This window comes from Marmota marmota, unplaced genomic scaffold (assembly GCF_001458135.2).
Source record: "Marmota marmota marmota unplaced genomic scaffold, marMar, whole genome shotgun sequence".
Lineage (NCBI taxonomy): Eukaryota > Metazoa > Chordata > Mammalia > Rodentia > Sciuridae > Marmota > Marmota marmota.
Genome location: NW_026000240.1, coordinates 21,847,258 through 21,870,240, shown reverse-complemented (window position 1 = coordinate 21,870,240; position 22,983 = coordinate 21,847,258). Strand labels below are relative to the sequence as shown.

Below are 22,983 nucleotides of genomic sequence, written 5' to 3'. Positions count from 1 at the left end.
GTTGTAGGCTACCATCAGTTAGAAGGCAGTCCATCTGCTTCTGACAGATCAAGCAGTAGTTCTAGTCCTGCTTTAAGTTTTGTGATCTCAATGTTGCCTGGTCATTTAAAAGTTTCATCATTGAAGGGTGTGTGTGTGTGTGTGTGTGTGTGTGTGTGTGAGAGAGAGAGAGAGAGAGATGGGAGGAGAGGATTTTCAGGCAGTTTTACCTCTTACTATACATACACCATACTTATATATTCAAACTGCTTTTTCAAAAGTATGCTTTCCCTATAAAAACTCTTTGTTATATTTCTAATTATTACTGAATCTCATTTTTAACCATTGTGATATATGAGTAAATGTGTATATAAATTTGAGCTATAAAACTTATTCTTTTAAACTTCTTATTTTTCTAGCTGCCAATCTCTATTTTGGGGTGTTCTTTGTTAAATTGTTTTACATATCTTCTACAAGCTTCTTTCCTTATAACCATCCAGGTCAGAATTTTAAACTAATAATTTTTATTTCATACTGCACAATAAAAAATTTTTTACTTACATTTTACATTTGCTATTGGTGTGATTGTTATTTTATCAAGATATAAGTTTTTACCTAGGAAATGTTCACATTTTCTGTGCACAATTTCTTATACTAAAATGAGTTTAGATATTTTAAGTCTTTTAATTCCACAAGCTAAATTATTCTTTACAGTCATTCTTATATTTCTTGGATATTAAATTATGTTTGTATATTGTTATTTAGGTGACTATTATATGGTTAAAAAGATTTTGGAGGAAAACAGTTCAGGTGACTTGAACATAAATTGCGTAGATGTGCTTGGGAGAAATGCTGTTACCATAACTATTGAAAACGAAAACTTGGATATACTGCAGCTTCTTTTGGACTACGGTTGTCAGGTACAAGGCTAGATAATTTTATCCAGTAGCTTCTAAGAAATGTTAGCTATACCATGTTTTTACCTTTCTTTCTAGTTTACTTTCTTCTTTTTATTTTCTTCCTTTCTTTTTCACTGTTTGTGTTTAAGCCACTAAGTAGTTTAAAGAAATCAAAAAATGACATTTTATGAAGAATAATTTTTTGAATTGGTTTGTCTTTTTCATATTAACTCTCATTTTCCCCTATATCCCATAGAGCTATATTAACATGAATCATTAAAGATGATTTTGTTTTTATTACCTGTATCAATCCTATTTTATTATTTACCTATATATAGGACAAATGTTCTGAAGTGTTAGGAGGACAAGTTTTTATGTGCCCCATGTTATTTACAATCATGTGAATGAAATAGACTGGTTTACTCACTTCCTCTTTGTTTGAAATGTAATGTTTACTTATGTATGAAAATGAAGATTTTTTTAACTAAAAAAAAGACACCTTTCTGTTTGTCTCATATCAGTTCAGGTACAAAAGTAGGCATGTATGTAAATTTTGAAGAATTCAGTTTGGAGATGCTGAAAGGAAATTTAATAATAATATATTTTCCTTTCCTTTTTTGATTTGCTTCTGATGGGACTTAGCACATGGATTTTGGCTCTTTTTTTCCCTTAACTAGCACACGTAGATATACTTTTTAAGTGGCATCAGAAAGCACTCACAGCATATTTTCTAAAGGCACATACATATTCTGTATAATCTCTATTTTATCTATTCTAACATGGTACTGTGTCTACATATATATTTGTAGAGTACAGAAATTGCTTACCCAGGAACTTCAGCTATCCAGAATACAACTAGGAATAAGAAAGAATAAATAAATACCTCTGACTAGCCAGAGTAGGTGTGATGAAGTTTCTAAATTAAGTTTAATTGTATGAATACTTCTGGAGCCCCCGTTCAAAATCTATTTTTTTTTCTCATTTTAGATTCCATGTCAACAGATTTAATTCTTAGTTTTCCAATCCAGAGAGAATTCAAGGGGCAATAGAAAGGGGGCGCTAGAACTACAATGGAACAAAATGAGACATGGTTCTTCTGGGATATTTTATAAAGAGGTCAATAGCATTACATTTCTATTCATCTCTTAGAGGAACTATGTATTAGAATGATAATTAAGGTTTATAACAATGGCATAGACTCAGCAAGAAAAAGTTAAATTATATTCAGTACCTATTGTTTTAGAAGAAAGAAGAATATATTTATGTAGTACTCATAAAAGCAGAAGATTTCCACCAAAATGGTTTCAATTTTAGTTGAACACTTAAAGGCATAAGCTTCAGTTATCTAGAAAAATAAAGAGATAAAGAAATTCAGTCCCTGATAATTCTGGATAAAGAGGTATTATGGTTTAATAATTTTGTGTTTTTACATATATGGTTATATGTATATAATGATTCTGTACTTCATACATGTTTCTTTCACATTCTTGATCATATTCAAACATCACAGTTAACTTATATAAATGAAATCTTTTATAGATCAGAAAACTGAGGCTCATAGACTTTAATGAAATGCCCAAAGTTCTAAAATTATTAAATGCAAAACTAAGATTTGAATTTACTCTTCTGACTACAAATCCCATGCTCTTTCCAGTTCACAATCTCCTCACAAGGTTACCTCATTCTCATTCTATCAGTCAACAAAAGTTCAAGGCCTTTGCTTGTGTGTGATTGTGAAAATGAATAAGTAAAATATGGATTCTGCACTAAAGTATCTTCAAATGAATTAGACAAAGTGCATATGAATTATAAATCAACTAAATAATACAAAGATGTATTTGATAAGTTTTGAGTGGTAATAATGCTTTATTTTTATATGTTGTTTTACAGTTACAAAATGCTTTCTTGTGCTTATCTTGTGTTATATCAATGGTTTTCAACCAAATGATTTTGCCAAGGAACACTTGGCAATGTTTGGAGATATTTTTAGTTTCACAATTGGGGAGCAGATTACTAGTGGTATTTAGTGGGCAAAGTTTAGGATGTTGCTGAACATACTCCACCACAGAGGACAGCTACCACAAGAAAAAAAATTCTGACCCCAAATATCAATAGTGCCATTCTTGAGAAAACCTATTTTATACTTAAACTCTTGAGGCTTAATATAAATATTTTAGAAATATAGAAAAGACAATGATCACTATGTATGGAAGCTATCATTAAGTAGTGTTTCATTGGAAGAGTATCAGTTGAGCTTAGCCTTGAAATATTAGTGTTGCTAACACTTATGTAGCACTACACCATGAGTAACCTTATATATATTCACTTACTTAACCCTCTCAACAGCCCTAGGAGGTAGATACTACCATTATCCCTGACTTACAGAGGAGGAAACTGAGGCTCAGAAAGATTAACTTGCCCAAATTTATTGTATATGATAGACCTGGTATATGATAGACCTGGCTCCGTAGTCTGTGCTCTTACCTATTACCCTAATCTACTCTCAAATATTTCTAGGTGGATAAGGAACAAAGGATGTATAGAAGGACATAAGTAAAGATATGTGCAATGTATATCCTTGAGACAGCTTTTTGGAACAAAATATTTGGGTTGCAAAGTAAAGGGAATTATCAGGAAAAGTAACTAAAAGAAAAACTGATGAAAAAGGCCTTTTACCCTAGACTGAGGAATCTGGGTTTTATGTAATAGATAGTGGGGTATCATTAAGTGATTTTAAAGAAGGGTATGCTATGTGTCCAGTAGTATTTTAGAAAGTTAAATCTAGTGATCGAATTTAGTATAGATTAGAAAAGTGGAGAAGGGTGTAGCCTGTGAGCAGTTATGTAGTAATTCAGATGTGAAGATGTTAAAACTAAACTAGAAAAGTGGCTCTAAGAAGAATAGTTACTACAAGAAGAATTAAGACAAGACAGATATTAGAGATCTATGAAAGAAGAATTGAAAGATTTCTTGAGTGTTTAAATCTGGAGGGGAGAAAAGAGGAGTTGAAGATTACTTGAAAATCTTAAACATGGATGACTGAAAGAAGGATGAAAGAAAACTAGCAAGTTGAGAAATCAGGCTTGGTGCAAAGGAAAATGACTTCTGATTTTATGGTTTTAGCCTTATCTATTTGAGGACTATCAAGCAGTTCCCAGCAGTCACAGGTGAAGATTTGTATCTCTAGGGACAGGTTTAGATAAAGAGAGAAATGTAGGCAATCATAGGCATTCAGATGACCATTGATGTTACAAGCAAAGGTCTGCTGCAGACTTATTCTTAGGGAGGCCTACATTTAATAAAGGGCATTTGAAGTAAAGGGTTTCATTAAAGGGGACCAGTGAATAATTGAAGATGTCAGGGGCAGTTGAGATAGTACGAAAGGCAAAGAAAAGAATTTTTAATATGTTGCTTATAAATCAAGGAAAATGAGGAGATAGAAATGGGAATTGGATTTTGAAAGTATGGGTTGGGTAGAATTAGAGAAAATGATGCATGTTGATTTGAGAAGTTTGACACATGAAAGGAAGAAGAAAAGGTGAGTGATAAGAGATAAGATCAAGTTAAGTTAGCAAAGAGCAAGGAACAATTTAAAGTTGTGAGAGGTGGGAGTTGGAACCAGTATTTTTTTTGAGGGGTGGGCAGGTTGGAAGTTCCAGGGATTGAACCCAGGGGCACTTGGCCACTGAGCCACATCCTCAGCTCTATTTTGTATTTTATTTAGAGACAGGATCTCACTGAGTTGCTTAGTGCCTTGCTTTTGCTGGGGCTGGCTTTGAACCTCGCAATCCTCCTACCTCAGCCTCCCAAGCCACTGGGATTACAGGCAAGCGCTACCACTTCCATCCTGGAACCACTATTTTTGCCAATGGAGGACCATGGTCTTATAGAAGATTGGAGAACATTAACTAGAATACTAAGTTGGAAAATTAGGTTTGGAAAGGAAATAACTAGCTTCTTACCCCAAGTTTAGAGGAAAGAGTATGGGAATTGTTGAAAGACAAACTCTAAGGTGAGAAGGAAGATAGGGACCTCATAAATACATAATGACATTTGTATTGAAGCTATTTTAATAAGGAATTGTCAGATGTCTGAGAAAGTGGGAAACAACTAGCAAGGATATTTTGTATTCTTGTATATGTTTTGAAAAGAATTTAAAATACTTTTCCTTCATAACAGCCACTATTTATCAAATAACATATTGTTTGTACAGAACAAATCAATGGTAACTCCTTATTTACATGACATTTTTATACAAATAAATATTTTATAGCTGAAGCTTATCCTTTTAAGCATTGAGATACATAATATAAATATTCTTTACTAAGTAGTATATCTGAATATAATTTAACTATAATACCATAAATTGGAATAATTGAGAGTGTAATCATTTTACTTTGCTTCATATGGTCTAAAACTATTAACATGTTTGTCGCTATGTCAGATGTCTTCAGACTGCTGTGTATTGACAGAGATTTTGCTACACTGCTATTTTATTTATTCACTAGCCAACCCTTCTCCCCTTTGTTGATTTTAACCTAGCTGTTCCCTTATGCAGTAAAGATCTGAAGGATACTTGGGAAAGCCAGATATCCATTATTTATAAACAACTCTAAGACTGCATGCTTATACCTATACCTGTTTCTTCTGGGCAGTAACGCTCATGAAGTTATTTGTGACAACTCAGTAAAAGTTTGTGTGTGTGTGTGTGTGTGTGTGTGTGTGTGTGTTAAGTTGTGGCTGGATCAATGGCTATGTTTCAAATGGTTGAGATTGCCTGGTATTTGATTTTGAGAGCAACTATAATAATTATTTTATGGTTGAAATTTAAAACCACAAATGAAATATTTATTAGTAATGGGTACAGGGTTCTTTTTTGTTTGTTTGTTTAACTTAATATGCTAAAACTGAAGAAAAATGTTTACAAAGCAGAAGAATAATGCTAAGACTTGAAGTCAAGGGCTGTATAGCCCAATGAACCCTAATTTTTTTATTTATTTATTTTTTACATGGTGTTGAGATTGAACCCAGTGCCTCACACATGCTAGGCGAGCACTCTACCACTGAGCCCCAACCCTAGCCCCAACCCTAAAATTTTTAAAGGAAAAAAATGATGGATTAAATTTCACATTTGGGTAGGAAGTTTTTTCTGAGCGAGAACTTGGGTGATTGCTAATGTTGAATGGGGACTTCAGCCCTTTCTTCCTGTGTATAGTACTATTTTTCAATGTCCAGGTAAAGTCTGTCATTTTTAGCTCTATTTTTGACATTTGGATAAAGTGGATAAAAGCTTTATTCTTTTCAGCTATGAAGAACTATTAAAGGTCTGATATAATTTCATTCTCCAGAGCAATAATGTTGATTTATTTAAATAGTAAAGATTATTACAGTTAAAAATGAACAGATTGAAAATAACCAGGGCATTTTTAAAAATTAAACATTATTTATTCCCATGTTTTCCTTTTGTCTTTATGGTTTTCCTTAAATAAAAAACCCAAAGAAAGCAAATTCTGTTGTCATGGTTGCCAAAAGGACTACAGACTGTTACAGAGAATCAAAAAGTTCTTATTTCCTGTGAATCTGTTGACTTTTCCACCTGTCAGAAGTGGGTCTTCACAATGAGCTCTAGGTTGAGAGTAGAACTATAAAATCACTTCTTTTTCCTGCCCTTTATATGCTTTGGCAACTTAAAATTCTTTGGGTTTATACTTGATGATAGTTACTGTTAATGCCAAATTTGTACAACTTCTTTCAGCCATGTATGTTTCAAAGATAAGAAAAGAGTGCTCTCCCCTTTAGAACTTTTTTACTTTGCCCTGTTCTCATGATTGCATTGACAATGATCATTTTTGCTAGACTGAACATAATTCTTTGCCTGTAGTAATGGTTCCTATCAATAATCTATAGATTTGGAACATTAATATTTTTTTTTTTTTTTGGTCTGCAGTTCAAGAGTAAAGGTCTTGAAAAAAATTTATCCAACTTTAAATACTGCATGGATCAGCACTACTCCGCTAGTAATCCCTTTGATTAAGCATTCCTTATTTTATCAACTCGTGCATTAAAACCAGAACAGACAGTGTGTATTGTAGTACACAGAAGTACTGCTAAGGAAAGCACATGTACTATTTGTACAGTTTTAATTTTTGCAAATTCAGTATTACTGTATATAATACAGTTTAAATTTTAAAAAATAATTTTATTTATGAATTAGTAAAAAAATAAATAGTTTACCTTTTTATCTTCCATTTTCTTTTTTTAACTTTTTTTTTTTTGAAGTCCGCAGATGCACTTTTGGTGGCAATCGACTCTGAAGTAGTGGGAGCTGTTGATATACTACTTAATCATCGACCAAAACGGGCATCAAGACCAACTATAGTAGTTAGTACTCTTAAATATTTATTAATTTGGATTTTTAAGCCAAAGTAGATCTCCTGCTCCATTGCCATTTTTTTTCTTCCCCCAAATTTGTTTCGGTTTTTTAAAAAGTAGATTTTTTTCACTTGTAAAGTATTACCTTAAAGTAAATAGACATTTGCAATAATAATTAGTATTGCTTTCAGGAAAACTTTTTAAAATTAATTGACATTCCCATAATTTTATTATAATGGACACTTTTAGTCTAGAATATTCTGCAGGTAATGTTGAAAATATAGGCTAATTTCTAGATAGACTTAAGAATTAAATGTACACCATAAAATTATTCAGTGAAACTATAAAACTGGAAGACAATGTAGATGAATATTTAACTGATTAGGAGTAAAAGGATTTTTTTTTAAAGCATAAAAATAATGGGCAAAAATTACAGTGGAACAGTCTTTGGCTGTTATATACATTAAATTGATGGAATCCAAACATTAGGCAAAATTTAGAAAATGATGGAAAACTGGCAAAACATACTTGCAGCAAATATCTCAAATTAGTAATCTTTGTTTTAATATTAGATAAATTAATGGAAGACATCAAATCATATTACAAAATGACAAAAAATTCATAAAAATAAAAATAAAATGTTAAACCTTACTGATAATCAAATGTGAGATACTAATTTTTGCTTATTAAATTACAAAAAAATCCCCCTTTTTTTTTGAGATAGGATTTCACAATGTCGCCTATGCTGGTCTTGAATTTGTGGGCTGAAGCAATTCTTCTCTGCAAGCCTGCCTAATGAGTAGCTGGGGCTACAAGCATGTACTTAGCAAATATTTTTAATGATAATCATTGATGGCAAGGGAGAAGTAGAGGTTTATGTGCTGGTGGAGGTATTTTGGAAAACATTTTGGCAAGATGTGTCATAAACAAGAAAGCTGTCATATTCTTAGTGTTTTCTCCTCTAGAAATCTGTGAAGGATATGGTTAAAAAATGGATAAAAATGTTGATTACAGTTTTATTTATAGCAGTGAAAAACAATGCAAGGTAACACAAGTTTAAACATTCTAAAAATAGCTCAGTGGTAAGGGCTTGCTATGAATGTGGGAGACCCCGGGTTTGATTCCCAGCACCAGGGTGAAGAAAATAAACATCTTAAAAGAAGATAGGAAATGTGAATAATTATGTGTACACACAGTGAAATATGCAGTCATTAGAATGCTATTTTAAAAAGAATTTTTTGAGGGGCTGGGGTTGTGGCTCAGTGGTAGAGCACGTACCTAGCAAATACACATGCGAGGCCCTGGGTTCGATCCTCAGCACCACACAAAAATAAATAAAATAAAGGTATTGTGTCCAACTATAACTAAAAAATAAATATTTTTAAAAAGAACTTTTTGAAATATGTAAATTTATGATGTATTAAGTGGGAAAAAATGGGGATAATGAATTATACATGTTATTTGATCCAATGTTAAAAAATACTGAATAAAAGACTATCTAAATGTAGCAAAATTTTCATCTCTTGTTGCTTGACCAAATTAAGTATATTTTTTCTTTAAAATATTTTCTTTATTGCTGTTTAATTAGGATAGCATTAATAATCAGATAAATACTAATTTAAAAATAAGATATATATTGTACATCAAGTTTTTAAATTGTATCATTTATTATTTATGAGGGCAAAATGAAACAGTTTAAATAACTGCTGGGAGTATAGATAGGTTATATACAGAAGAAAAATAATGTTTTAAGAAATAATTATAAATTTGTAGCAGACTATGTGCCATGATCTGAGAACTGTAAGAAGCTCTGCCAAATTTCATCCTTTATCATAATTGAAAATTTTTACTTTCATTTAGACTTATAAGAATGTGACTTTCTGGGTTGGTGGTGTAGCTCAGTGGTAGAGGTTTGCCTGGCATATACAAGGCCCTGGGTTCAATTCCCAGAGCCACAAAAAATAAAACAACACTATAATAAAAACAAAAATGTATGACTTGTTGCAGAGGATATTACCATCTAGTTTAAGTAGTGGTAAGAAACTAACAGGAATAAAGAAAAAAGAACTAAGACTATAGTCCCTATCCAAAGGACCAGAAATATCTGGAATCCTATTGAATTTTCTGCCATTTATCTTAAAGTTACTATCATATTTTGGTCTACCTGTTATTCCTAGCCTTTCAACCCATTTCCTTTCTTGAGTGGCAATGTGGAGTGGAGTGCACTAAATATTGAAACCCCTAACTAGTATTATCTTATCACTGTTACCACTGTCAGTTAAATCTTAGAGTTGCATGACTTTGGCAGTCCTCACCTAATCAGTGTGAAAACACTGTCTACTCCAACAAATGAAGGTTATTCAGTCTTTATCTAAATACTTCCAGTGTCAGCAAGATCATATTTAATAGCCCTATTCTGCCAGATAGACAATATTAAATTTTTTTTATATTTTATTTTACCACTTCAGTGATTTCATTCTCTATTCTTGACTTGTCAAAATTTTATTTTCCCAATTGGCTTTCAAATACAGGTTATTTGATAATACATAGACTTATGTTACAAACAATGAACTTATGGATATTAATCTTATGCATGTCTTAATAGTGTTTTTCATATAGTTAAATGTTTCATAAGAAGCATGAGGACCACTTTTCTCTTAGGATTTTTCTGTTAGGACTAAATATAATTTTCTTCATGGCCAATAATGCAGTAAGAGGGAAAATGGTTAATTTTAGGTTTCTCTGTAATTGTTAAATTCATTAATTTGAAGTCTTCAATAAGTAATTGGGAAGTGTCCATACAAACTATTCATAAAAGGGGAAAAACAAAATTTAAAAAGTATATTGTAAAACATTAAAATTTACCAGTAATCAAAGTAAAGCAAATTAAAATTTCATAATGATGTTTTTCATTCATAAATTATAATTTATCCAACTTACCCAGCACTGGTGAGTAAAACTTTAGGGTAAAATGAATACTTTTTAAATATTATTGGTAATATAAGCTACTAAAAGAACTGTGATATTAATCATTAGGAGTGTCAAAACTGTTCATGATCTTTAGATCTATAATTCCACTTTGTGTTGGAGTGTCTGTGTTAATGAGATAATCCTAAATTTGCAAAAACCTGTTTTCATAAAGATGTTTGTTATAGTGTTATTTAAATTAGCAAAATATCTTGAACATAGTCTATGAACTTCCTTAAATTGCATGTAAAATTATGAACATTAATTTTTTTCCTTGAAGATCCTGGGGTATAGCTTTATAAGATTATTAAAAATTGTCCTTGATCTTTGAAAAAGTAAGAATTGTGGTTTTTAACTACTGGTGTTTGGCATACCTATTATTTATTCAAAAGATGTCTTTTAGAAAGGGGTGTGATAGAGAAAGGACTAGAAGGAAATATTGTACTGTAAAATGTTATTTGGATAGAAGGAATATAGGTATTTTTATTCTTCTTTCTGCTTTTCTATATTTTTCAGATATTTTATATTGAGTGTACACTACTTTTACAATGTTAATAAAAATTACCAAAATGTGAACTTGATCAGCTTACCCTGGATCAAACAGCTCTCAGGGAAACCTCTGCGAAAAAGTGAGAAGTATTGGAAAGAATATACAATAGTCATAAAATAGTCAACCTTTTTATTTAACCTTGATCCTTTGATTACTAATATTTTTTTCCTCATTTCATGTCATCCTCAGGCCCCTGTGCCCACGAATTAGAAGGAGCTCAGGCTCCTGGTAGTACAGACCTGAATTCTGATCAGCACCCTGCCACTCCATTGTGTGGCTTGGGCACATTAACTTCTCTGAGCCTCAGTTTCTTCATGGGGATTAATTATGCTCAGTTTTATAGGCTACTGTGAGGATTAAATGAGATGATAAATGTAATGTGCTAATAGTTCCAGGACTCATTAAATAGTAACTGTGATCGATAGTGTTTTTGTGCATTTGCAATAGGAAGTAGTATAGGTAAAGAACTATACAAAATGAAGAGTGCTTCCTATTCTTTTCAAGTAGCTTCATTGCTATCAGTGTGACAAGATTTGTCATAAAGGTGGAATTTTTAATTTTTCTCATGCATTTGTACTCTGTTTTTAACATTTCTGTTTTTTCATTATATTCTTTTTCTAAAATTCTTACTCTTTTTCCTTCTCATGCATGTTCTATAGTCTTGTAAAAATTAAATACTTTTTTCTAAGGTATTTCTCTAGTTAGCTTTACTTCTTTTTTTCTTAGAAAATAGAACTCTAGTTATATGAATGTTTCCTACTGAAGACTTTGTCTGTTATGATTATACTCCATTTATTAACTGAATTAAGTTTTGAGGTTTCAAAAAATGTAGTCCAAGTATAATGCTTATCATATTCTTTAAAATAATTACTAAGTTCTTTGTGCCTTCCTATTTTTTTTCATTTCATTCTTCAGATAAATATTTTTTGAAGTCACAAATAATAACTTTTGGACATTTATATAAATATTTTTCAGAAACTAATGGAACGAATCCAGAATCCTGAGTACTCAACTACTATGGATGTCGCACCTGTCATTTTAGCTGCTCATCGTAACAACTACGAGATTCTTACAATGCTGCTAAAACAGGACGTTTCTCTACCCAAGCCCCATGCAGTTGGCTGTGAATGTACATTGTGTTCTGCAAAAAACAAAAAGGATAGCCTCCGACATTCCAGGTTAGAAAATTAAGATTTTGGTAAATAAATGTGTGATTTAGTAAGATATGTATCAGTGATGTTGGGGGTTTTGTTTGTTTATTGTTTGGTTTTTATTTTAATATTCTTTTTATGCAGCTTTTAAGAAATGTGATGCTCTATGACTTATGGAAGCCATACTTCTAGCTCTGTTGCTCACTGAGTTCTGAATTTTTCAGAAATTTTTACCAAATGCTGTCACGTTCCCGGGGACTTAAACACTCAAACCTGCCCACCCAGGGACACCACGTTGGACGTGACTAAAACACTCAGGGGTCTTTTCAAGTAGCTTCATTGCTATCAGTGTGACAAGATTTGTCATAAAGGTGGAACTGGGCTGCGTGAAATAACCACACAAGAGACAGAAATACCTTTTTCTTTGGGGGTGCTGTGACGGCTCCTCTGACCTTAAGGGTCTGCAGAGAGAGAGAGAGTGTGAGCATGTGCTGACCCTTTTTATTGAGGAGAAGCCACTCAAATGAGGCAAGAGGTCAGGTTTCAGGGGACTGAGTCTAGGATGTCTGCTGTCAGCAGGTTGACTGACAGCTAGGAAGGCCACACCCAAGGGCAGAGTAAGAGAAGGGGACACACAAAGGGCGTTTCCATGGAACATTCTGTCCCAAACAGGGCAAGGGGTAATATCACAAAGGAACAGGTGAGCGTAGCTCCGTCCCTGGGGATGTAGGAAGGCACACCTACGCATGAAGACACATTTGCTGTTTTCTCTACCCTCAAGATCGGGGCTACAGTCTTCGGTTACTTAGAGCAACCAAATCACAGGCTGACCAACAGTGCCTCAGCTGACAAGGAGGGAAAGCAAATGCTGGTCATATGCTATATCAGCCTCCCACAAAATGCTAAATAATTAAGAAAATTCTTCAAATTAAGAATAAGGTTTATCTCATGCTCTCGAGGGAAGGGGTACTATTTGCGTTTTAGAATTATAGTTTATTAGTTGAAGAGAATTTCCAAGTTGTAAATAGTTATCACTTTCTATCTTATTTATTTTTAAAAAACACAACTATTGGGGCTGGGGATGTGACTCAAGCGGTAGTACGCTCTCCTGGCATGGCATGCGTGCGGCCCGGGTTTGATCCTTAGCACCACATACAAACAAAGATGTTGTGTCCGCCGAGAACTAAAAAATAAATATTAAAAAAAATTATTTCTCTCTCTCTCTCTCTCTTTAAAAAAAAAAACACAACTATTTCCTATCTAAATATTTGACCTGTTATGCCTCTCAGAAAATATTCAAGTCTTTATTTTTTCACTATTCATCATCTCTTCCCATTTCTCCAATTGAAATATTAAGAACAATGGAGGAGGGGTTGATTTTAAAAAGTACCTACCTTACCTGTCTTGAACAGGTTGAGCAAGATCACACACATGGATATGTTGTCTAAGATGTCTGGTTCTGGACTAGATTTTGGAACTAATTTTCAGCATAAGCTTTTGCGATAGTTTAGGTATAGTTTTTCCCTACCAAAACACATTGGAATTTGATTCCCGAGTAGTGGTATTCAGAGGTGCCTTTGAGAGGTGATTAGGTCAGTGTCCTCATGAATATATTAATGTCTTTTTCAATAGACTGGGTTAGTTCTCTTGAGACTGGATAAGTTCTTGTGATAATGAATTAGTTCTTACCAGAACATACCTGGAACCACCTTTCAGCCTTTCTCACATCTGTCCTTTCTTCTGCATATACCTGCTTCTTTCCACTATGAAACTGAGCTGAGCAGATGCACTCTTGGAATTTCAGATTTGTGAACCAAAATAAACCCCTTTTCTTTGTAAATTATCCAGTTTCAGATATTCTGATATAGCAATGGAAAGTGATATTATTTTTTATGTGTAATTAAACATAATTAGTTCTGTTTCATGGTTGCCAAAATATTTAGATTGAACCATATGAAATTACTGTTTTAAAAGTACTTCAGACTTAACATAATTAATTATTGTAATTTATTATACCCCTTACGTATATATGCAAATAATAACTAAATATAGTTGATATAGTGTCAAGTTTAACATCTACTTTGCAAAATAGGTCTGAAAGTCCTAGGCAGCCTGTTGACAAACTTTTTTTTAAAGAGAGAGAGAGAGAGAGAGAGAGAGAATTTTTTTTTAATATTTATTTTTCAGTTTTCAGCGGACACAACATCTTTGTTTGTATGTGGTGCTGAGGATCAAACCCGGGCCACACGCATGCCAGGCGAGCGCACTACCGCTTGAGCCACATCCCCAGCCCAACAAACTTTTTTAAGTCAAGGATTGTCGTATACAAAATAAACTTTAACCTGCAAACCCTCTTCCCTCACTTCTTCCTCACCTTAAAAATAGGTTTCTATTGGATTGATAGTCACAAATCAATAAATTGAAAAAGTCACCTGGAATCAATTTAAGTTCATTTTCAGAGGTATAACTAGAAGTGTTTTCTGTTTTACAAAAACATTTTTGTTTCTCTTTGATAAGACTTGGTTGATAGCTATGGCTATACCACTTTACTTTCTACTTTTTTTTTTTTGAGGGTTATTTTTTAAATTTTATTTTTTATATTGATTTTATTTTTTAAATACATGACAGTGGAATGCATTATAATTCTTTTTTTTTTTTTAAATTTTTTTTTAAAGAGAGGGAGGGAGAGAGAGAGAGAGAGAGAGAGAGAGAGAATTTTAATATTTATTTATTTTTTTTAGTTTTCGGCGGACACAACATCTTTGTTTGTATGTGGTGCTGAGGATCGAACCCGGGCCGCACGCATGCCAAGCGAGCGCGCTACCGCTTGAGCCACATCCCCAGCCCGCATTACAATTCTTATTACACATATAGAGCACAATTTTTCATATCTCTGTATATAAAGTATGTTCACACCAATTCATGTCTTCATACATGTACTTTTAATGATGTCTATCACATTCCACCATCATTGCTAATCCCCTGACCCCTCTGCCCTATCTAGAGTTTGTCTATTCCTCCCCTGCTCCCCCTCCCTATCCCATTATGGGTCTGTCACCTTACATCAGAGAAAACATTTGGCATTTGTTTTTTGGGGATTGGCTAACTTCACTTAGCATTATTTTCTCCAGCGCCATCCATTTACCTGCAAATGCTATCGTTCTATTTTCTTTTATTGCTCAGTAATATTCCATTGTGTATATATGCCACATTTTTAATCCATTCATCTACTGAGGGGCATCAAGTTTGGTTCCAAAGTTTAGCTATTGTGAATTATGCTGCTGTAAACATTGATGTGGCTGTATCCCTGTAGTATGCTGTTTTTAAGTCCTTTGGGTATAGAATGAGGAGAGGGATAGCTGGGTCAAATGGTAATTCCATTCCCAATTTTCCAGGAAATCTCCATACTGCTTTCCATATTGGCTGCACGATTTTGCAGTCCCACCAGCAGTGTATGAGTGTGCCTGTTTCCCAAAATCCTTACCAAAACTTATTGTTGTTTGTCCTCATAATAGCTGCCATTCTGACTGGAGTGAGATGAAATCTTAGAGTAATTTTGATTTGCATTTCTCTAATTGCTAGAGATGTTGAACATTTTTTCATATATTTGTTGATTGATTGTATATCATCTTCTGAGAAGTGTCTGTTCAGGTCCTTGGCCCATTTATTGATTGGGTTATTTATTTATTTAAAAAGAAGATTTATTTTATAATTTAATTTTTTTTGAGAGAGAGAGAATTTTTAATATTTATTTTTTAGTTTTCAGCAGACACAACATCTTTGTTTGTATGTGGTACTGAGGATCGAACCCTGGCCGCACACGCCAGGCGAGTGCACTACTGCTTGAGCCACATCCCCAGCCCAGATTGGGTTATTTTTTTTGATTTTTTTTTTTTTTTTTTTGCTTAGATTTTTGACTTCTTTATATACCCTCGAGATTAGTGCTCTGTTATGTGAAGGGTGAAGATTTGCTCCCAGATGTAGGCTCTCTATTTACCTCACAGATTGTTTCTTTTGCTGAGAAGAACCTTTTATTGATTCTTAATTTTAATTCTTGTGCCAAGGAGTCTTATTAAGGAAGTTGGGGCTTAATCCCACACGATGGAGATTAGGGCCTACTTTTTCTTCTATTAGACGCAGGGTCTATCGTATAAATTTTTCGCCTTTTAAAAACTTTCTACTTTTCGAAAAATACTTTTAGGGGCTGGGGTTGTACCTCTGTAGTGGTAAAGTGCTTAGCACAGGCTGTCAATGACCATCAATTACATGTCAGCAATTCCCTCTCCAAATTTCTGATTATACAAATTACATTCAAGTTTGCCCTCCTTTGTCATTCAGTTGCCTACATGTTATTAATCTTGCCTCATTTACTCCAATTCTTTTCATGGTTGCCAAAATATTTAGATTGAACCATATGAAACTACTATTTTAAAAGTACTTTGGACTTAACAGAATTACATCTTTCCATATTTGTATATTGGTGTGAATGAAACCAGCACTCCAAAAAGTTACATAGAACATAATCACCTAGCTTAATAGGGCCTTAAAAAAGTCTTCTTTAAGATGTGGAGACTGATGACTGTAGTAGTGTATACTTTTTAGTAAATATCACCACAACCCAGTATTGTAATATTTTCATCACAGAAAGAAGTTTTCTCGGCCCATTTATGGTCAGTCCTTTCTTCCATCCCTATCTCCAAGAGATTTTCTTTTTGTATAGTTTTTCTTATTCTAGAAATTACATATAAATAGAATCATGCAAAAAGTTGACTTACATCTCTGTATTCTTTTACTTAATATATTTTTGAGGTTCATCCGTACCATTGCCTATATCAATATTTATTTTTTAGTGTTGATTATTACTCCATTATATAGATAACGTGGTTCTTGTTCATTCGTTTATCAACATTTGAGTTGTTTCCAATTTTTAGCAGTGAACATTGACATACAGGTTTTTATGTGGACATATTTTTATTTCTATTGTGTAGATATCTTGGAGTAGAATTTTTGGATTGTATAGTAATTATAAGTTTAACTTTTTAAGGAACTGTCAAATTGTTTTTTAAAATGTTTATATCCTTTTACATTCTCATTAGCAAATATGTATGATGATTCTAATACTGCTGAATACTCACCAACAATTGATACTGTTAGTCTTTTTGATCATAGCCATTTAGTATCTACACGTACTTTCACCTTATGATTTTAATTTGCATATCTCTATGTCTTATGATGTCAAACATATTATGTGCTTATTTTTAGTTAGCTTATCCTCTATTTGAATCTTTAGCTCATTTTTCAGTTGGGTTGTTTGTCTTCTTGTTGTTATTGAGTTCTAAGAGTTCTTTCTGTACTGTGGGCATAGGTTCTTAAACAGATACATGTTTTACAAATTATTTTTCCCAGTTCATGGCTTGTCTTTTCATTTTCTTTATGGTATCTTTTGGGATGCATAATTGTTCATTTTGATGAAGTTTATTTTTCTTTTATGAATTACGTTTTCAGTGTCATAGTTATGAAATATTTGCCTAACTCAAGGTCACCAAGATTTTCTCTGGTTTTCTTCTAAATCTTTATAGTTTTAGGATTTATAGTTAACTATATGATTTTTTGAGTAAATTTTTGAGTATATATGAAATAAGGATTTTTATAATATCCCACCATTTACTACAGCACTATTTATTGAAAAGGTCATTTTTCTTATTTTGAATTATCTTCACATCTTGGGAAATCATTTGAATTGATACATGTGGTTTTATTTCTAGACTCTGTTCTTATTCATTGATATATACATCTGGGTTTAAACGAATATCACTCTGGTAGTTATGGCATCCTTATTGTAAATTTTATTTTTTCCATACTTTTTATTTATTTATTTTTTATTTGAATTTGTTATATATGACAGCAGAATACATTACAATTTATATTACACATATAGAGCACGATTTTTCATATCTCTGGTTGTATACAAATTATATTCACACCTTTTGTGTCTTCATACATGTACTTAGGGTCATGATGTCCATCTCATTTCACCATCTTTTCTACCCCCGTACCCCCTCTTTTTTCCCTCCCACCCCTTTGCCCTATATAGAGTTCATCCAATCCTCCCATGCTCCCCCTCCCAACCCCACTATGAGTCAGCTTCCTTATAATAAAGAAATGGCATTTGGGTTTGGGGGATCAGCTAACTTCACGTAGTATTAAACTCTAACTCCATCCATTTACCTGCAAATGCCATGATTTTATTCTCTATTGCTGAGTACTATTCCATTGTGTATATATACCACAGTTTCTTTTTATAAATTTTTTTAATATTCATTTTTTAGTTTTCGGTGGATACAACATCTTTATTTTATTTTTATGTGGTGCTGAGGATAGAACCCAGCACCCCGCACATGCCAGGCAAGCGTGCTACTGCTTGAGTCACAGCCCTAGCCCCACAGTTTCTTTATCCATTATCTACTAAAGGGTATGTAGGTTGGTTCCACAATTTAGCTATTGTGAATTGTGCTGCTATAAACATTGATGTGGCTGTGTCCCTGTAGTATGCTGTTTTTAAGTCCTTTGGGTATAGACTGAGGAGTGGGATGGCTGGGTCAAATGGTAGTTCCATTCCCATTTTCCAAGGACTCTCCATACTGCTTTCCATATTGGCTGCACAGTTTTGCAGTCCCACCAGCAATGTATGAGTGTGCCTTTTTCCCAAAATCCTCGCCAACACTTATTGTTGTTTGTATTCTTAATAGCTGCCATTCTGACTAGAGTGGGATGAAATCTTAGAGTAGTTTTGATTTGCATTTCTCTAATTGCTAGAGATGTTGAACATTTTTCATATATTTGTTGATTGATTGTATATCATCTTCTGGGAAGTGTCTGTTCAGTTCCTTGGCCTATTTATTGATTGGGTTATTTGTTTATTTGGTGTTTAGTTTTTTGAGTTCTTTTTATACCCTAGAGATTAGTGCTCTATCTGATGTGCAAGTGGTAAAACTTTGCTCCCAAGCTGTAGGCTCTCTATTCACATCACTGATTGTTTCTTTTGCTGAGAAGAGCTTTTCAGTTTGAATTCATCTCTTATTAATTCTTGATTTTAATTCTTGCATTATAGGAGTCTTATTAAGGAAGAAGGAGCCTAATCTGATATATTGGAGATTTGGGCCTACTTTTTATTCTATTAGATACAGGGTCTCTGGTTTAATTCCTAAGTCCTTGATCCACTTTGAGTTGAGTTTTGTGTGTGGTGGGTGATAGGAGTTTAATTTCATTTTGTTGCATATGGATTTCCAGTTTTCCTAGAACCATTTGTTGAAGAGGCTATCTTTTCTCCAATGTATGTTTCTCATGCCTTTGTCTAATACAAGAAAATTGTAATTCTGTGGGTTAGTCTCTGTGTCCTCTATTCTGTTCCATTAGTTTACCGGTCTATTTTGGTGCCAGTACCATGCTGTGTTTGTTACTGTTGCTTTGTAGAATAGTTTAAGGTCTGGTATAGTGGTGCCACCTATTTCACTCTTCTTGCTTAGGATTGCTTTAGCTATTCTGGATCTCTTGTTTTTCCAGATGAAGTTCATGACTGCTTTTTCTATTTCTATGAGGAATGTCATTGGGATTTTGAATGGAATTACATTAAATCTGTGTATTGCTTTTGGTAGTATGGTCATTTTGACAATGTTAATTCTGCCTATCCAAGAACAATAGAAATCTTTCTAACAACAGAAATTTTTCTGTTGGAATTTTTGGGTCTTCTAAATATAGAATCATATCATTGGCAAATCGTGCTAATTTGATTTCTTCTTTTCCTACCTGTATTCCTTTAATTTCTTTCGCCTATCTAATTGCTCTGGCCAGTGTTTCAAGAACTATGTTACGTAGAAGTGATGAAAGAGGGCATCCCTGTCTTATTCCAGTTTTTAAAGGGAATGTTTTCAATTTTTCTGCATATAGAATGATGTTGGCCTTGGGGTTAGCATAGATACCTTTTATAATGTTAAGGTGTGTTCCTATTATTTTCTAGTGTTTTGAACATGTAGGGGTGCTGCATTTTGTAGAATGCCTTTTCTGCATCTATTGAGATGATCATATGGTTCTTATCTTTAAGTCTGTTGATGTGATTAAATACATTTATTGATTTCTGTATGTTGAACCAACCTTGCATCCCTGGGAGGAACCCCACTTGATTTTGGTACACTATCTTTTTGATATGTTTTTGCCAGAATTTTATTGTGAATTTTTGCATCTGTGTTCATTAGAGATATTGGTCTGAAGGTTTTTTCTTTGATGTGTCTTTTCTGGTTTTGGAATCAGGGTGATATTGTACAATGAGTTTGGAAGTGCTCCCTCTTTTTCTATTTCATGAAATAATTTGAAGAGTATAGGTATTAGTTCTTCTTCATAGGTCTTGTAGAACTCAACTGTGTATCCATCCTGTCCTGGGCTTTTCTTTGTTGGTAGGCTTCTGACAGTGTCTTCTATTTCATTGCTTGAAATTGATCTGTTTAAATTGTGTATATCATCCTGATTCAATGTGGGCAAATTATGTAACTCTAGAAATTTGTCATGCCTTCAATATTTTCTATTTCATTGAAGTAAAAGTCTTCAAAATAATGTATAATTATCTTCTATATTTCTGTAGTATCTGTTGTGATATTTCCTTTTTCATTATGGACGTTAGTAATTTGAGTTTTCTCTCACCTTCTCTTTGTTAGCATGGCTAACGGTTTGTCAATTTTATTTTTTCAATTTTTGTTCTGTAAATTTTTTCAGTTGTTTCTTTTGTTTCAATTTAATTGATTTCAGCACTGATTTTAATTATTTCCTGTCTTCTACTGCTTTTGGTGTTGATTTGTTCTTTTTCTAGGACTTTGAGTTGTAATATTAGGTCATTTATTTGTTGACTTTTTGTTCTTTTAAGGAATGAACATTCCTCTTAGTACTGCCTTCATAGTGTCCCAGAAATTTTGATGTGTTCTCTCAGTGTTCTCATTTACCTCTAAGAATATTTTAATCTCCTCCTTAATGTCTTTTGCAACCCATTGTTCATTCAGTAGCATATTATTTAATATGCTTAATGTCTCCGGGTGTTGGAGTAGTTTTTATTTTATCATTGATTTTTAATTTCATTCCATTATGATCTGATAAAATGCAGGGTAGTATCTCTACTTTTTTGTATTTGCTAAGAATTGCTTTGTGGCATAATATATGATCTATTTTAGAGAAGGTTCCATGTGCTGCTGAGAAGAAAGTGTATTCGCTTGTTGAAGGATGAAATATTCTATATATGTCAGTTAAGTTTAAGTTATTGATTGTATTATTGAGTTCTGTAGTTTTTTCAGCTTTTGTTTGGAAGATCTATCCAGTGGTGAAAGAGGTGTATTAAAGTCACTCAAAATTATTGTGTTGTGGTCAATTTGACTCTTGAACTTGAGAAGAATTTGTTTGATGAACATAGATGCTCCATTGTTTGCGGCATATATATTTATAATTGTTAAGTCTTGTTGGTGTATGGTTCCCTTTAGCAGTATGTAGTGTCCTTCTTTATCCTTTTTGATTGACTTTAGTTTGAAGTCTGCTTTATTTGATATGAGGGTGGAAACTCCTGCTTGCTTCTGCAGTCCATGTGAATGGTATGATTTTTCCCAATCTTCCACCTTCAGTCTGTGTATGTCTTTTCATATGGGATGAGTCTCCTGGAGGCAGCACATTGTTGTTTTTTTAAAATTATTATTATTATTAATCCAATCTGCTAGCCTATGTCTTTTGATTGGTGAGTTTAGGTCATTAACATTCAGGGTTATTTTTGTGACATGATTTGTATTCCGAGCCATTTTTGTTATTTAACTTGACTTAGTTTCTCCTTTGATAAGTTTTTCCTTTAGTGTAATACCTCCCTCTGCTAATTTTCATTGTTGTTTTTTATTTTCTCTTCATGGAATATTTTGCCAGGTATGTTCTGTGGTGCAGATTTTCTAGCTGTACATTCTTTTAACTTTTGTTTATTGTGGAAGGTTTTTATTTCATCATCAAATCTAAAGCTTAATTTTGCTGGATATAAGATTTCATTTTCTTTCAAAGCTTGACATATGTTGTTCCAGGATCTTCTATCTTTCAGGGTCTGGGTTGAAAAATCTGCACATAACCCAGTTGGTTTCCCCCTATATGTAATCTGTTTCCTTTCTCTCTTAGCTTTTAATATTCTCTCCTTTTTCTGTATTTTAGGCATTTTCATTATAATGTGCCTTGGTGTGGATCTTTTGTGATTTTGTACATTTGGCATCCTATAAGCCTCTTGAATTTGGTTTTCCAATTCATTCTTCATGTTTGGAAAATTTTCTGACATTATTTCATTGAATAGATTATTCATTCCTTTGGTTTGGAACTCTATGCCTTCCTCTATTCCAATAACTCTTTTTTTTTTTTTTTTTATGAAATCGTAGTGTTTATCTACAGTAAAAGAGAAGGATACACTGCATAAAATGGAAAACTCCCTGAGCCCCTTTCTTTTTTCAATCATCAATTTACCTCCAGTATTTGCCTTTTAAATTTTTTTCCCCAGTAACTACTGAAATGACTACCTTCAGGTAGTTATTTTTTGTGCTTGGCCCAGAGTTTGCAGTTTTTAACTCGTGGAGGGCTAGTGCAATAGGAAGTACTCCACTGTTAACAGGAGCAGAATGCCTTAATTTTCTTCTATTGTGTGTAGAAGCTCTACTTAATTCTCTTCTTTCATTCCTGGTATTGGTAATTGGTGTTCTTTGTCTCTCTTTTCCATTGATTAGCTTAGTTAGATCAATTTTATTTTATTTTATTTATTTATTTTTAATTTTTTATTGTGGGTTGTTCAAAACATTACAAATTTCTTGACATATCATATTCCACACTTTGATTCAAGTGGGTTATGAACTCCCACCTTCACCCCATACACAGATTGCAGAATCACATCAGTTACACATCCATTGATTTACATATTGCCATACTAGTGTTTATTGTGCTCCGCTGCCTTTCCCATCCTCCCCCCTCCCCCTCTTCCTCTTCTCCCCTCCTCTCTCCTCTCCTCTCTCTCCTC

General features: G+C 33.2%; 1 protein-coding gene across 3 annotated transcripts in view; it reads left to right on the top strand.

The window, feature by feature from the left end:
* Positions 1-632: 632 nt before the first annotated feature.
* Trpc1 (transient receptor potential cation channel subfamily C member 1) overlaps positions 633-22,983 on the top strand; it is an 83,560-nt gene continuing 61,209 nt past the window's right edge. The window contains exons 1-3 of one of the 3 annotated variants that reach the window (XM_015486747.2): positions 633-899; positions 7,158-7,259; positions 11,743-11,945. In XM_015486747.2, coding sequence (XP_015342233.2) covers positions 723-899; positions 7,158-7,259; positions 11,743-11,945 — 482 coding nt within the window. In that variant the 5' untranslated portion in view covers positions 633-722. Of the gene's footprint in view, positions 900-7,157; positions 7,260-10,733; positions 10,847-11,742; positions 11,946-22,983 lie in introns of those variants that run through there. The other 2 variants (XM_048794568.1, XM_048794567.1) reach the window with 2 other exon arrangements.